At 39.4% G+C, this 17,558-nt stretch overlaps 1 protein-coding gene across 2 annotated transcripts in view; it reads right to left on the bottom strand.

The window, feature by feature from the left end:
- Positions 1 to 5,436: 5,436 nt before the first annotated feature.
- Positions 5,437 to 17,558, bottom strand: part of LIFR (LIF receptor subunit alpha) — a 68,891-nt gene continuing 56,769 nt past the window's right edge. For both annotated transcript variants that reach the window (XM_069745929.1, XM_069745930.1), the window contains exons 9-20: positions 13,995 to 14,161; positions 13,643 to 13,788; positions 13,300 to 13,468; positions 13,076 to 13,152; positions 12,500 to 12,722; positions 11,398 to 11,574; positions 10,764 to 10,865; positions 9,506 to 9,673; positions 9,072 to 9,236; positions 7,580 to 7,673; positions 7,200 to 7,278; positions 5,437 to 6,393 (exon numbers count right to left, since the gene is read on the bottom strand). In XM_069745929.1, coding sequence (XP_069602030.1) covers positions 5,773 to 6,393; positions 7,200 to 7,278; positions 7,580 to 7,673; positions 9,072 to 9,236; positions 9,506 to 9,673; positions 10,764 to 10,865; positions 11,398 to 11,574; positions 12,500 to 12,722; positions 13,076 to 13,152; positions 13,300 to 13,468; positions 13,643 to 13,788; positions 13,995 to 14,161 — 2,188 coding nt within the window. In that variant the 3' untranslated portion in view covers positions 5,437 to 5,772. The remainder of the gene's footprint in view (positions 6,394 to 7,199; positions 7,279 to 7,579; positions 7,674 to 9,071; positions 9,237 to 9,505; positions 9,674 to 10,763; positions 10,866 to 11,397; positions 11,575 to 12,499; positions 12,723 to 13,075; positions 13,153 to 13,299; positions 13,469 to 13,642; positions 13,789 to 13,994; positions 14,162 to 17,558) is intronic.

The raw sequence follows: 17,558 nt of genomic DNA, 5'->3' as shown, positions 1-17,558 counted from the left end.
ATGGGTCAGGGTCTCAGGGCCGATCGGCAGCATGTTTAAAGGGGTTGTCCTCTTCATAATTGCAAAACAAAACCTGCACTCACCTCCTGAATCGGTGCTGTTCCTCTGTTGTCGGTGCAGTGTCTCCCGGCGATCCTGACTGCTGCAGTCAATCAGTGGCAGCTGATCGGCTGCAGCTTTCACTATTCCAGAGCGGATGTCTGTTCTAGTGAAATACTGAAAATTTCATTAGTAGTCACAAAATCGCTGGGTCAATGCACCGGACACCAGAGGAAAAGCAGCGCCGGTCCAGGAGGTAAGTATAGGCTTCTTTAGCCATTATGACTAAGACAATCCCTTTAAATATGCAAACAATCAGCAGGAAACCAGATTCTAAGTCCCTGACCCATCGCGCAAAACACGGGATTATTATATAAAGTGTGGTTCTTTAACAATTAAGTTTGTAGAACATATAAAAATGAATTAAAATAAATGGACAGGATCCCTTTAAATTAACTGATAATTAAAATCTGATGACCCAGTAAACTATTTGCCGATGCGAAGTCTCTTTAGCTGCCATAAAACAATCTCAAGCTCTCTCTGCCTCTCTCACAGCAGAAATCCCAGCAGTAGTCAGAAGATACAATGTATCCAGCATTAATGTTTACAGCAGCAAACCCAGGACCTAAGTCTAAGGTCACACTGCTGCCTAAAGCGCGTCCTGCCAGCCTCCACCCCATAATTAGCTGTGCAGTCGACAGCCCACAAAATCCTAGGTTTTAAAGGGACGTTACAGAACTTAAAGGCATTTTATAGAAATAAGACTTGATATTATATTCTAATTCCTCAATTGTTAATATATAGTTAGTGGATGAGACAAATTGCAAGACAGTATTCCAAATCATAACGAGCCCTGCCCTCAGCTGATACAATGTATCCAGTGCAGACCATGCTCTGTGAGCAAAACATTCCGGAATCCAGACTGATACATTGTATCCAGTGCAGACAATGCTCTGTGAGCGAAACATTCCGGAATCCAGACTGATACAATGTATCCAGTGCAGACAATGCTCTGTGAGCGAAACATTCCGGAATCCAGACTGATACAATGTATCAAGTGCAGACCATGCTCTGTGAGCTAAACATTCCGGAATCCAGACTGATACAATGTATCCAGTGCAGACAATGCTCCGTGAGCGAAACATTCCGGAATCCAGACTGATACAATGTATCCAGTGCAGACAATGCTCTGTGAGCGAAACATTCCGGAATCCAGACTGATACAATGTATCAAGTGCAGACCATGCTCTGTGAGCTAAACATTCCGGAATCCAGACTGATACAATGTATCCAGTGCAGACAATGCTCTGTGACTCCAGACTGATACAATGTATCCAGTGCAGACAATGCTCTGTGACTCCAGACTGATACAATGTATCCAGTGCAGACAATGCTCCGTGAGCGAAACATTCCGGAATCCAGACTGATACAATGTATCCAGTGCAGACCATGCTCTGTGAGCAAAACATTCCGGAATCCAGACTGATACAATGTATCCAGTGCAGACAATGCTCTGTGAGCTAAACCACTCAGATTCCGGACTGATACATTCTAGCAAACCAGCAGAGAGATCTGTGCAGCTGCATCTAAATCCCATTTATAGTGAATACTTCCCACAGATGAGACTTTATTACAATTATATCCAGTGTGGACAATGCTCTGTGAGCTCTGCACGATTGATACAATGTATCAGTCCTGATTCCAGCCTGTTTAGCGCACAGAGCATTGTCTATACTAGACACAACCATGGCAGCTGCACAGATCTCTGCTGGTTTGTTACAATGTATCAGTCCAGCCTGTTTAGCTCACAGAGCATTGTCTGCACTGGATACATTGTATCAGCAGAAATATCCCTTTAATTTGATAATTAGTGTATACAAATTCTCCATTTTTTTTTTTTTTTATCTTGCCATCTCATCCCTGTAGTCATAAACATCCAGTTTACCTGAACAATCACTTTAAATAATTGTGACTAACACAAAAAAAAAAAAAACTAAACTGGTTAGTTGCGAAAGTCATCAAAAAATGTCATAAAACAGCAAAAATCTAAAATAAAAATTGTTGATAAAAATCTATAAACTTTACTGGTGGCGATTAACTTTAAAACCCTATCTACAGTGCAAGGCCACAAAAAAAAGTGAAAAAAAAACAAAAAACAGTAGATAAAATAGTTCACTAAAGACTCCAAAGATTCTAAAAATAATACTTCTATGCAAAAGTAAAAAAAAAAAACCATTTAATATCTCGATTTTAACAGAAAAGTAGAAAATATCGGGAAGGGAGGGAGAGAAAGTGAAAACTTCAGATTAAAAGGGAATGTGCACCAATAAATATCCTCTGAAATCTTTCATGGCCTGTACTGGTGGGAGTTGCTCTAGCATGAGTCCGGATTTATTTTTCAACAGGTGGCGCCACTCTTGCCTGTAGGCCATGACTGGTATTGCAATAAAGTAAATAAGGCGGAGCTGCAATGCCAGCAATGGCCGACAGACAAAGGTAGCACTGCTTCTGGAAAAAACACATTCCATATCTGCTAGTTCTAGACAGTCCCTTTAAATTTAAAGGAACATTACAGTCCAATTTATATCAATGGGACAGAAACAGACTTTAAAAAAAAAAAAGTAAGGAGATATATCAACCTCACTCAAAGTGCAACAGTCCTTACTTCCCCAAAAACGCTGACGTAAAATGACATTCTATGCCGACCATTGCTACTTTCACAATTGAAATTATTTTGCTCCAATACTTAAAAAAAAAAGGCAATTTTGCAAATAGTCAGGATTAAAATACTATAATTTGGTGCCTGCAGCTCTTGAACAGACCTATGTGTCGCCATGGTAACAGACTACAAAACAACCCCACGTAGTCGAACCCTGAAGACGACCGTTACTTCTTTCCGTCTACCCCAATTTTTGATGACAAACATTTAGTTGATGAATAAGAACTAAGGGACTGACAAAAAAAAAAAAAAAGAGAGAGAGAGCGTGTATGGCGGCAGGACCAGACTACAGAGTTTGTTTGTAGTCTGTTACCATGGAGACTAAGAATTCTGCACAGTGATTTTTCAAATTTAAAGACAGCTTGAAAAGTTGCTACATTTTTGGATGCATTGAAGCAAAAATAGTTTCGGACACACGTGATCAAAGGGAAGCACCCTTGTCCTGGACAAAGACAGGAAAAACATAAGGGACAGGAAATAGATCATTGTCCATATGGATGGGATAAGTGCATAGACCTCTATGGACAGCTCCTCCACCCACTGGACTGTACAATACCCTGGTCACATGACTAGGACTGTAGGTGTTTCCAACGAACCAATCTCCAATCATAAAAGTCACCACTTTAACTTTTTTCCTCCATGTACCCCCTTTGAGTTACCCCAATAATTCCTATAGATGCTGGCTTGCTAAATTGGGTAATTTTCAAAATGGCCTAAAAAATTAGCACACTCCCCAAAACATCCTAGCAATATCCAAAAACTACAACGGCTGTGCGTTCATCTGAGGTTATTTGAAACACTAATTGGCCTTTAGTAGCACGACCCCCCCCCTTTTACCCCAACTTTACCCCCATCTTGTAGCAGGAGGTCCCGCACGTTGATCATTTTACTACATCCTGAACCTCTCATCTACATGATCATCGGAGTGCAACCATAAAAATATATATATATTAAAATCACAAACATTTGTGGAATTTTTGAAGCCCCTTTAAGCAGTGAAGTCTTTACTGGGCTAGAACAATCTAACAGAATTTAAGAAAACAAAAACAAAGTTTGCTGTAGTGAGAATTTTTTAAGCAAGTGCGCAAATCAGCTGATCGCTCTAAGAAATCTTGAGCGATCAGCTGTGATCTGGGGAAAAATAGTGGGGGGGCCACATATATTGATGTGGGGTCCATTATAATTAGTAATTAAAATGTAATATAATTACTGGTGGCGTCCACAAAACCCAGAGCCAATTTCCATTCTGGATAAAGAGGGGCCCAAAAGCTGGAGGAATAATTATTCTCAAGTGGCTAATGTGTTTTTGCATAAATTCTTGCATTTTCAGATAACTTTGTTAAAAAAAAAAAAAGAGCAAAAACAACAAAAAAGAACAAAGAAAAAACAAAATAACAAAAAAGAACAAAACAACGAAAAAACAAAACAATAACAAAAAAAGAACAAAACAAAAAAGAACAAAACAACGAAAAAACAATAACAAAAAAAGAACAAAACAACGAAAAAAACAAAACTATAACAAAAAAAGAACAAAAAAACAAAAAAAAAGAACAAAACAACGAAAAAACAAAACAAAAAAAGAACAAAACCAAACCAAGAAAAAAAGAACAAAACAACGAAACAAAAAACTAACAAAACAAAAGTAAAAAAACAAAATTAAAAAAAAGAACAAAAACTTAGAAATAACTTGCAAGGTACAAATAGGATTTTCAAGGATATAACTCAAGTAAAACATGGACACTTCACAGATTTCAAGGAGTTAGAAATAAAAAAAGAAACATACTAAATCTAATGCAAAGCAGAAGCGTTCACACGTATGGATTCACATTTTTTGCCAAGGATCTGATCACACGAATTATGCAGGATCCCAACAAATCCCACTGCTTTTTGAAGGGGGGTCCTTCAAATTGTGGTCATCAAAAGTGGTGATACTGCATAGCACAAGTGTGAACGGAGCTTTCAAAAGTGCGACAGGTTCACTGGGAAACAGATCACAAAAAAGTAACAAAACAAAAAAAAAAAATCATAATAAAAATAAGTAGTGTTCTTTAACAAAAATATAATGCAATACATTCATAAACCGGACAAAAATCAGGACGAGCCGATACAATTCCACCGAAAGGAAAGACATTTTTTTTTTTTTTTTAAACGTGATGGAGAAAAATGAAAAACATGTGGACATTCCTTTGGTAAAAAAGAAAAAAAAAAAACACACGATTTTGGAAAGACCGCTACGTATTAAAGTCACATTAGTAGGACAGCCACTTCCTTCAAGAACCTTGAATGTAGTGTTAACGCTTCTCATTGCTCGTTACTGTGTAGTGGTGTTGACCCTTTCAGAAAAGTGTGACCAGGATCTAATTATTTTAAAAAATTAAATAAAACATTTTGCGATATTTGGATGCCTGACCATTCAAAAGAAAATCCAGCGCTATCACACGCGTTCCTTTTGGAGCCTCGGAAAGCCTCCCCTACATCTGACAGACCAGGACCGCCACAAGTCCAACATTACCCCATACATGGAAATATCTGGACCACGGCGTGCACAGTTGCAACATGATCTTCTTCGGACCAGGTCTAATAATTCAGCAGCAGCCATAATAAAAACATTTGACCACTGGAAGCTTGATGTGATTATTGACATCCTCAACCATCACTATGACCAACGATGAACCCAACTAAGGCTGACACAAGTCAACCTGGATATTTTTGGGCACAATACCCTACAGCACCGGACTGGCACAAGCAAAACAAGGCGGACGGCTTTACTTCTGAAGAGATGAATGCAGCATCAAGGCCATATGGTAACATTTTTGAACGTTCTCCATGACCAATAAATCCCTTAAAAATCGGTCTCTGCCCTTTGAGAGAAGGAGCCAATGATTGTATTGATCCAATTAATGCCGTAAGACGCAACAACCCAAGTTCTACTCTTGAGTCCATGGACACCGCCTACCAAAACCTCCTTCATTGATGAGCAGCTGGTGGGGCATGCTGGATGGTGTTGCCCATGCTTATTCCTCTTGCTTGTTTTGAAACAAGGAAGATATGGACCACCCCACGTGGGCCGGTTTGAGGGGTTCTTTAACGTCCACTGGAGGGATGAGGAAATGTCTGGAGTTCACCGAACAAGGGCTCCCGAAAGAAGCATTTTCACTTCCCATAGACGTAGGAGAACCTGGAGAATCCCCACCCCATGTATTGGGGTGTTCCTGAGGCCTATACCCTGAAGAAGCTGTCATGTCATCTCTGGGTGCCTGGTGGTCCATGTTCACAGTAGTGATCGATAACTGCATCTGAGGTTTGTATCCAGCTGCATCAACCATGTCGACGTCAAGTTCTTCTTCTGAGCCAGCTTGCGGTTGGTACATGGACTGGACGTCGATATAGACCACAGAGGGTGACGCAGACCCATCGAGAACAGGATTGGATGTGTCTTCATGTATAGTGGGCTGGGAATATATAACTCCGGTGTGATTATCATCCGGACTCTTCGAGCCATCCTCCGGGGTCTGACCGTTGTCCGATAGCGGAGAGTTAAGCTCCGTGTCCAGGATTTTCGGGAATGGTTCCACAACTTCCACGCTGCTGGGGGTACACCGGTTCATCTCCAGGGTTTTAATGGTTTTGCTCCCCTGTAAATAAATAAAAGATCACAAACTTCAGACTCACGACGAGGAAAATGACTCTAAAATCTGAAAACACACGGAGCATTGGAGCTGCGAGTATCCAAACCTGACCTAAGGAGATCTGTCCAAGAATGGGGGGACAAAATGGAGGTCCATAGGTTGCAGCTCAACACCATTTTTTAATCAATGCCATTTCGGGATACATATAATATTTTGATCGCTTTTTATTACAATTATTTTTGGAGAGGGTATAGAGGGTGTGGTGACAAAAAAAAAAAACAACAATACCGACCTTCTCCCAACTACCTTACGGCATTTACTGAATGGGTTAAATAATTTCACATTTCAGCACATTAGATTTTTACAGCACAGACTCGGCAATGTCAAATACGCTTATTTTTGTCATTTATTTCTATTGGAAAAAACTAAAAAGTTTCCACAGGGACTACAAAGCTGAACCTTCAGTAGTTCCTCATCAAGGGGTATCATGAAGGACCCCCAACCCCAGATCGCACCTCTTAAATGCTGCTGTCAATCTCTGACACTTATATTTAAGTGGTTAAACTGCAGCGATCGCAGTTTGCTCGTCACTACTGTTAAGTTTTTACCACTGCTCCTGATCACACTTCATACATTTGCACCTGACATAGGACATAATATGTCACATATCAGGAATGGATTAAAACTTTTTAGGAGCATTTATTAATTTTTGCAAACTCCTAGAGATAAAAAATGGGAAGTTTATAATGTATTCTCTGATTTACTGAATGGTCGTCAATATGCAGGGGGACCGTAATGGGGGGCGCGGTTACCTCAGTGACGTTCTTCGGGAATTGCAGAGCTTTACTGTTTTCTGGATTTGGGATTTCAGGGTAAAAAGTTTCTTTGATCCTAGGTGAAGAGATAAAGAATATTTATATGCAAAAAAAATAAAATAAAATCTGGAACCGTCAATATCAGTTGATCGCTTAATTGGTAAAATAAAAACCAAAAAAAAGTGCAATATTTGTTTTTCTCCCCCAAAAATGGTAACAACGAGGGTCTTTGTCCAACTGTTCTAGAGTTCTGACTCTAACATTCAGGTCCGTCAGGCTGCTCCAAGAGGTTGAAGATCTGTCAACAGCAGTTTTCTGATGGTTTCAAGAGAAAAGGGATTTGTTTTAAACCTGGCAAAAAAAAACCCGTTTCTTACCATTCCCTTTTCTTGTAGCAGACGGCACTGGTGACGATAACGAGAACAACCACAATCACTATCGGGATTAGGATGGCGAGAATAATCTTGACCGCTGCAAAGATACAAGAAAAAGGCAGAAAGTGTTATCGACTAGTCAGGTTCTCAAAAGAAAAAATTGGGCCCCTGTGTCAGTCCGAAATCGCACTTGCCCCCCACACCTTGGCATTAATCACTTTAAAAAGGACCAGGTGATTTTTTTGCGATATTTTTTTCTCCCCTCCTTCTACGACCCATAACTACGGTAATTTTATTTTCCGACCACACAGCTGTACGAGGGCTTGTTTTTTCCAGGACAAGTTTTCCATTGAATGCCACTATTCATTTTACCTTACAATGTACTAAAAAACGGGGAAAAAAATACAAGAGGGAAGAAAAAGTGGCACAGAAAACACTAAAGAAGCAATAATTCAGCTATTGCTTTTTTGTGTTTTTTTTTTTTTAAGGCGTTCATATGCAGTAAAAAAAAAAATGACTCGGTAAGATGAATCTTCTGGTCAGCACGATTACAGAAATTCCTTTTATAGTTTGTATTTTGTTAATAAATAAAATTGTAAAAAAAAATAAAATAAAAAAAATGAATAAAATATAAAAAAAAGTTTTTAATTGCTATTTTCTGAAACCATTAATTTTTTTTTAATTTATGAGGATTATTTGCGCAGTGAGCTGACATTTTTATCTATACTATTTTGGGGTACACAAACATTTTGGTCACATTTTATCACTTTTTTTATGTGAATTGCAGCAACTGTAAAATGCTCATAAAAAAGTCTGGCTTATAAAATTAAGTAACCCATACGGTAAACACTAGAAAAACATTTTTTTATGGAGGAAATGTCAGATGACTGAAAAAAGCAATAAAATCATAGTATTTACCCGAAAATTGTACTAGTGTCCTCCTAAAGCCCCATTGATTGAAATATAAAAAGTTACAGGTGTCAGAAAATGGTAAAATAAACCCAATTATCCTCAAGTCTTAAACGTAATTTTTAAAACAAAAAAAAAAATTTCATCCTACCGACGTACTGTAGAACCTCTGTTTATTTTTTTACCGCACAATGAAACCCCCCCAAAAATGATGAAATCGTACTTTTTTCTTAATCTCATCACATTATTTGATAAAGTGAATGATGTCATTCAAAATTACAACTCATAGATCAATGGCAAAATAAAAGTGTAAAATTTATGACTCTTAGAACATGGGGTATTAAAAAAAAAAATGAAAAAAAAAAATAAAATAAAAATCACATGGTGTTCTTAAAAAGGGGGAAAAATAAGAGAAATACAAAAAAAATTTTTTTGAAAAAGTTGGGAGAAAATCAACAAGGAAAGGGAAAAGTTGAGTTTCTTCACGAGAATAAATTGGAAAATATATAGGGGATGCAGAAGTCACAGACAGCTGCATGTGGCCCCAATGCCTGAGATGGTAGGAGGGAACCCAGTAAACACTTACCATTGTCACTGGTCAGAACAGAGAAGTATTTGATTGGGCCCATCCCTCCGTTGGTATACGCTTGTAATCCCAGGGTATAACTTGTTCCACTCTGAAGGTCTTGGATCTTTAACACCCGCACCGCTGGGTCTGTGATATTCCTAATTTTTGTCTCTGTATGACGAACTACAAAGTAAAAGAAAAATGAAATAAATACATTTTTTATTCAATACTCGATTACAGATTAAAAGTTCACAGGAGGGGGAAGCGTTTGCACCATTATATTCAAAAGGACAATGGAAAGTGATCATAGGGGCCCCACAAATGGGGTCAACAGAGGTGCGTTACTTATACAAACTTGCATTAAGTTTTGGTGAAGTTTTTGGGGTGCTAAATGAACCATAGTTATGGATTCATATCTTTAGGAGGTATGCAAAATCATTAATATTAATTACCCAGATCCTGGAACCTTGAGAAGGACGCGTTATTTTGCTGTTTGACAACATAGAACAAATAACCCTGCAGGAATCCCCGTAGGTTTTCTTCAGATATATCTTCCCATTTCACCAGTACGGAACTGGACGTTGTCTCCTGTATAGTGAGATTTGGAGCCACTAACGGAGCTGAGAAAATAGATTGTTTTTAGCATTAAAAGGAATAAAGTGCTTATGTGCCATGTAATACTATAGACTGACTACACCACAGTAAAAGATCATTGCTCCAGATTATAAAAAGGGACCGCTATGGGGACAAATCACTCCCCTGAAGTCCTAATAGGGTACATGAACAGAGGTTGTGTTAATGACAAATTCCCTGTAAATCTATTTTTTTTATGCTAACGCTAATTAATCGCTGGTATTTGTTTTTAGGAATTAAGCATATAGAATTTTTGGACGTGAACTGATAAACTAGCGATATGAAATCCTTCCTGCTGTATACATACGCTGCATAATATCCAGGTTATATAAAACAGCAAAAGTGAGAAACCAAAATCAGTCTCTGGCTCCCAGGGCAAACTGGAAAGCAGTGAGTAAAAGATCCTTGCGAAAGAAGGGGAAATGGGTTTTTCATTCCACTCTGTTTTGTATACCCCCAATATTACGCAATGTAAATATACAGCAGGAAGGTTTTCATATTGCTCAGTTGTTAGATCACTGCCAAAAATTCTAGACACTTTATTCTTAAAAACAAATTCCTCATCTTAGCAACCAAGTAACATTAATACAAACAAATGTAAAACAGAGTTACAAGGGTTGTCTCATTATGACAACTTCTGTAGTGTGGTCTATCAAGACATATGGACTTTAATGAAGTTGTTTGTATGCATAGTGGTTCATTTTTACTAGCTGGAGCAGTGAGCTTTGACTGTGGTGGACTTGACCATGTTTATGTAAATGGCAGCAATTAAGTACTAAAATTAGTTTCACAAGCAATGAAAATTGGTGGATGAAGCTTCTTATGCAGTGAAATTTTAGATTGCTTAAATGTTTATGAAAAATGAAAAAACAATTTTTTCTTTCCAACTTCTGTTGTTGCGCCCTATAACAACTTATGGATATCATAGGGAAATGAAGGTGGGGTGGTTTTATGTCCCCATAGCGGTCCCTTTATATTTGCTGTCAAAGTGAACAGTGACTCTCAGAGCTTGATGGAAGTTGTAGTTACAGCTAGTTAGGTAGCAAGGCACTACAGGGGTCTTGCGATATTACTCACCTAGTTCCTCGGAGTACACGTTCATTTCTCTCAGGAGTTGGTGGTCATCATTTTCACAGCGGTACAGAGACACATTGTATTTTTGCCCTGGTTGGAAAAGTTCTGAGAATGCAGATAAGCAGAAAGTTACACAAATGTCGTAATGGTTGTAGATGAATCTCCTGATATTCTAAGAGGAGGCAGCACTCGAAGACACAGATCTCACCGCCTAGTTAAAGGAGGTATTGAGAATATCAACTCCTCTTCTGCGCAGAGTATGGGGGCAACAAAAAAAATTTGACAAATACATCCCGAATCTCTCTGGCTTTGCAAAAATGTTGCACAAAGCAACATTTTTGTGCTGAGGTCAATGCCAAAACATGGCATGCACGGCTAAATAAATGCAAGTCAATCGTTATAAATGAATTGTATAAAGCTAAGAAAGCAACTTCTAAAAACAGTGCCAACGCTTGTCCATGGCGGCAGCTGGTATTGTAGTTAGAGAGAACGTTTCAATACCAGATACGTCCACAGACAAAAGTGGAATCTTTCATGACAAGTTTCTAAAAATTTTTGGGGTCCAAGCGTGATCCTCACTGACTGATAGGAAGAGAGCCACGTTAAACGCATTCTGTTCCACTGGCCCTCTTCTTACTTGAGCTGATGAAGCCGCTGGAAGAACTAGAGGAAAACCTCTCCCACATCAGCGACGAATCTAGGGGGAGGCTGGATGGCACCCACTTCACCAAATATCCGCAGGAAGCATTCGGGTCTCGACTCCATGTGATGTTAATGCCATTACCGCCCCCATCAATCTGCTCCACAACCACCTCTGGAAGCAAGAAAAATGAAAAAACAAAAATACCATTAGACAAAAGCATGGAAATTTAGGTAGAATCTACAAAGTAATAGAAAATTTAATCACTTTCAGCGGTTAGGCACCGGCCATATTTTTTTATTCCTCCCCCCCCCCCCAGTCCTTCACAACCAGGAGATTTTCTGTGTTTTTTTCTATTTACCATGTTCACTGTACAGTAAAAATGACATGGCAATATGTTTTTCCAAGTGAGTATGAGTACACAGACAGCAAACATGTATAGTTTTTTTTTTAATTTAAGCTGTGATTTTTCCCCTTAAACATTTATAAAAATGAAAAATAAAAAAAAAATTTTTGTGTCTCCTTTCTCTGAGACCCGTAGTGTTTCCATTTTTCGCATTTGTGGCTGGGTGATGGCTTATTTTTTGCGCCCTGAGTGGACGTTTTTATTGATGCCATTTTGGGTTAGGTGCGATGTTTTGATCGCTTATTATTGCATTTTATTGCAATGTTTAGGTGCAATGTACTGGGAAAAAAAAAAAAAAGTTTGTGCTTCCGTTAATATTTTCCATAGCTTTCTTTTTTTCAGTCGGTGGAGCCGAGTGAGGGCTTGCCCTGTAGTTTTTATTTGAACCATTTTAAAGGTGCTTAAAATATGTATACATTTCAGCCTCTTTTATTCAATTATATACTATATGTTCACAGTATTAGAATCTATAGTAAAAATAATGGCCTTTGATAAAGCTCTGCTTGTGGCTTGGCTTCATTGGAGCACCAAAATGAAGCCTTAGATCGGCATTCTGATGCCTTTATGACAGTGTATATAAACATAATATAAATTATTTTAATATCTGCAGTGGACGGACGCGTTGCAGCTCTAGATGTGAATAGATTATTTTCTCGGTGGCGACACCCGCAGCTCTGATGTCAGGTCACTCACCACTTGACAGCAGCACAGTCGTTATCCTGGACGGCGGGGAAGACCCAGCAGAATTGATGGCCCTGACAGTGATTTCATAATCCCGCCCGTCAGTAAGGGTGATGCTGGTCCTGTTGCGATCTGCAGTCACCTGTATCTCCTGGATCGTGTCCGCACCATCCAGTGGTCTCCATGTAACTCCGTAGGCGATCACTTCTCCATTAGCTTCTCGGACGGTGAAACGCTGGAAGAGACGGTCAGATTGTCAGCACCGACAGCAATGCTCATCCCTTATCTCTGTACAGTGTTGTGCAAAATGTGGGCGCTACATCTGCATCTATGGTGACATCTGTACCCCCAGAACCTTTTTGGCCTTTGTTGAGGTTAATTGCCTCGTCTGCAGATTTATGTGTCGAGAATGCCATAGATAGTATCGAGCAGCCAGGATCAGACTTATCGACTCCGGTCCCGAATTTCGGGACAAGATGTCACCTCTGTTTATATTAATAACCTATTTCCAATATGGAAAGGGGAGGGGGATGATTAAATTTGGAAAACTAATGAGAACGATGTCACACTGCAGTTATGGCAGCTTACCTTCCAAAAAACCTCGATCTTACGCCCTTCTGCGCTCCAGAGAATCTCTCTCCAAATATCTAACTTTCTAAAAGGGGCTGTGGACAGAAAAAACTAAAATTAATAAAGTAACTCTCCTCCTGTCAAATTGTTCTTTAGAGGGTGAGAAGATGCTAAAAGAGACAACGTTGATGTGGGACCGCCATGGGTACCAGACACCCCCCATACAGGGATCAGGGACCTACTGGCAGTCAGTGTGCGGTGCCTCTTGGCGCTTCTCCAATCGCTCCACTTCCAAAAATGATCGTAAGATGCACATCGTACACCAAAGTCGTAAACATGAAACGGGTGGAGGTTGTTGATATCACAGTGGTAATGTGAATCTTTTATTAACCCTTCCAGAGTAAAATTGCGCTGTAAAAGACAATTGTTGGGAGACATTTTAATGCAATAATTTTACATATTTGGCCAATTTTTCAGGATTTGAAGCTACTAAACCCCTTAGACACTGCGGTCACTTCAGGCAGCAGCATCTAAAGCGGTTTGCCTGATGGCAAGTGTTGACCGATACAATGAATTGGTCCTTACAGTCTCCGGCTCTCCGTGCATCGGCTTGACTTCAACTTCACACAATAGATTGACAGATGTATAAGTTCCAGGCAGAATCCAGGAGAGGTAAACCTCGCTGGCACTGGTGTCACGGATGATGAGCTTCTCGATAGGCAGAGGGTGAACTAGAAAAAAAATATATAGAAAAAATAAAATAAAAGGTTAGATGAAAAGTAACAATAAAAACAAAAAATCTACAATGTACCAAAAAGGAAAACAAATATTCAAGTTGTTTCCGAGACACACGTGACAGCTGTAACGAAAGTATCAAACGAAGGCCCAACTTAATGAGAAAAGGTGGCCTTCCTCAGGGTAACGATCCCGCACTTACTTCTTTCGGTGACATGAATAGTGAAGGAGGCGTTGGAAGTTCCCAATGGATTTGTAGCGAGGAGTAAGAATTGGTGCAGCTCCTGCTCCTTCTTTATGTCGTAGCTGCAGTTGAATTCGTCCTGATCTTCTCGAAATCCGGAACACGAAGTGTTAACTCCCGAGAAACTAAAATATCAATCAGTCGTCTCCTTACCAGAAAAGTTCACACTTTTATTTCTTGTGTTAAAAATCACTGTTCACATTGTAGGGGTATTCTGGCGCCACTCATTTCTGTTTTGGGAGGTTCATGGAAACCCGCCAGGACACGTGTGCCATTAGCGGGAAATGAGGGCACCGGAATATCCCTTTAACCCCTTAAGCCCCGAGGGTGGTTTGCACGTTAATGACCGGGCCAATTTTTACAATTCTGACCACTGTCCCTTTATGAGGTTATAACTCTGGAACGCTTCAACGGATCTTGGTGATTCTGACATTGTTTTCTCGTGACATATTGTACTTCATGTTAGTCGTAAAATTTATTCGATATAACTTGCGTTTATTTGTGAAAAAAGTGGAAATTTGGCGAAAATTTTGAAAATTTCGCAATTTTCCAACTTTGAATTTTTATACCCTTAAATCAGAGAGATATGTCACACAAAATACTTAATAAGTAACATTTCCCACATGTCTAATTTACATCAGCACAATTTTGGAACCAAAATTTTTTTTTGTTAGGGAGTTATAAGGGTTAAAAGTTGACCAGCAATTTCTCATTTTTGCAACACCATTTTTTTTTTAGGGACCACATCTCATTTGAAGTCATTTTGAGGGGTCTATATGATAGAAAATACCCAAGTGTGACACCATTCTAAAAACTGCACCCCTCAAGGTGCTCAACACCACATTGAAGAAGTTTATTAACAATTCAGGTGTTTTACAGGAATTTTTGGAATGTTTAAATAAAAATAAACATTTAACTTTTTTTCACACAAAATTTATTTCAGCTCCAATTTGTTTTATTTTACCAAGGGTAACAGGAGAAAATGGACCCCAAAAGTTGTTGTACAATTTGTCCTGGGTACGTTGATACCCCATATGTGGGGATAAACCACTGTATGGGCGCATGGCAGAGCTCGGAAGGAAAGGAGCGCCGTTTGACTTTTCAATGCAAAATTGACTGGAATTGAGATGGGACGCCATGTTGCGTTTGGAGAGCCCCTGATGTGCCTAAACATTGAAACCCCCCACAAGTGACACCATTTTGGAAAGTAGACCCCTTAAGGAACTTATCTAGATGTGTGGTGAGCACTTTGACCCACCAAGTGCTTCATAGAAGTTTATAATGCAGAGCCGTAAAAATAAAAATCATATTTTTTCACAAAAATTATCTTTTTGCCCCCAATTTTTTATTTTCCCAAGGGTCAGAGAAGAAATTAGACCACAAAAGTTGTTGTGCAATTTGTCCTGAGTACGCTGATACCCCATATGTGGGTGTAAACCATTGTTTGGGCGCATGGCAGAGCTCGGAAGGGAAGGAGCGCCATTTGACTTTTCAATGCAAAATTGACTGGAATTGAGATGGGACGCCATGTTGCGTTTGGAGAGCCCCTGATGTGCCTAAACATTGAAACCACCCAAAAGTGACACCATTTTGGAAAGTAGACACCCTAAGGAACTTATCTAGATGTGTTTTGAGAGCTTTGAGCCCCCAAGTGTTTCACTACAGTTTATAACGCAGAGCCGTGAAAATAAAAATTCTTTTTTTTTTTTTCACAAAAATGATTTTTTAGTCCCCAGTTTTGTATTTTCACAAGGGTAACAGGATAAATTGGACCCCAAAGGTTGTTGTCCAATTTGTCCTGAGTACGCTGATACCCCATATGTGGGGGGGAAGCACTGTTTGGGCACATGGCAGAGCTCGGAAGGGAAGGAGCGCCATTTGGAATACAGACTTAGATGGATTGGTCTGCAGGCGTCACGTTGCATTTGCAGAGCCCCTGATGTACCCAAACAGTATAAAACCCCCCACAAGTGACCCAATATTGGAAACTAGACCTCCCAAGGAACCTATCTAGATGTGTTGTGAGAACTTTGAACCCCCAAGTGTTTCACTGCAGTTTATTACGCAGAGCCGCAAAAATAAAAAAAATCTTATTTTTCCCACAAAAATGATTTTTAGCCCCCCACATTTTTATTTTCCCAAGGATAACAAGAGAACTTGGACCCCAAAAGTTGTTGTCTAATTTGTCCTGAGTACACTGATACCCCATATGTTGGGGTAAACCCCTGTTTGGGCGCACCGGAGAGCTCGGAAGGGAAGGAGCACTGTTTTACTTTTTCAACGCAGAACTGGCTGGAATTGAGATCGGACGCCATGTCGCGTTTGGAGAGCCCTGATGTGCCTAAACAGTGGATACTCCCCAATTCTACCTGAAACCCTAACCCTAACACACCCCTAACCCTAATCCCAACGGTAACCCTAATCACACCCCAAACCCTGACACACCCCTAATTCTAATCCCAACCCTAATCCCAACCGTAAATATAATCCAAACCCTAACCCTAACTTTAGCCCCAACCCTAACTTTAGCCCCAACCCTAACCCTAACTTTAGCTCCAACCCTAACCCCAACCCTAGCCCTAACCCTAGCCCCAACCCCAACCCTAGCCCCAACCCTAGCCCCAACCCCTGATGGGAAAATGGAAATAAATACATTTTTTTAATTTTATTATTTTTCCCTAACTAAGGGGGTGATGAAGGGGGGTTTGATTTACTTTTATAGCGTTTTTTATATCGGATTTTTATGATTGGCAGCTGTCACACACTAAAATACGCTTTTTTATAGCAAAAAAGTTTTTGCGTCTCCACATTTTGAGACCTATAATTTTTCCATATTTTGGTCCACAGAGTCATGTGAGGTCTTGTTTTTTGCGGGACGAGTTGACGTTTTTATTGGTAACATTTTTGGACACATGACAGTTTTTGATCACTTTTTATTCCGATTTTTGTGAGGCAGAATGACCAAAAACCAGCTATTCATGAATTTCTTTTGGGGGAGGCGTTTATACCGTTCCGCGTTTGGTAAAGTGGATGAAGCTGTTTTATTCGTCGGGTCAGTATGATTACAGCGATACCTCATTTATATAATTTTTTTATGTTTTGGCGCTTTTATACGATAAAAGCTATTTTATAGAAAAAATAATTATTTTGGCATCGCTTTATTCTCAGGACTAACTTTTTTATTTTTTTCCTTATTATGCTTTGTGGCGGCTCGTTTTTTGCGGGACAAGATGACGTTTTCAGCGGTATCATGGTTATTTATATCAGTCTTTTTGATCGCGTGTTATTCCACTTTTTGTTCGGCGGTATGATAATAAAGCGTTGTTTTTTGGCTCGTTTTTTTTTTTCTTACGGTGTTCACTGAAGGGGTTAACTAGTGGGACAGTTTTATAGGTCGGGTCGTTACGGACGCGGCGATACTAAATATGTGTACTTTTATTGTTTTTTTTTTTGTTTTTTTTTAGATAAAGAAATGTATTTATGGGAATAATATTTTTTTTTTAATTTATTTAGTAATTTATT

Source organism: Ranitomeya imitator, chromosome 1 (genome assembly GCF_032444005.1).
Source record: "Ranitomeya imitator isolate aRanImi1 chromosome 1, aRanImi1.pri, whole genome shotgun sequence".
Classification (NCBI taxonomy): domain Eukaryota; kingdom Metazoa; phylum Chordata; class Amphibia; order Anura; family Dendrobatidae; genus Ranitomeya; species Ranitomeya imitator.
This window is presented reverse-complemented; position numbering and strand designations above follow the sequence as displayed.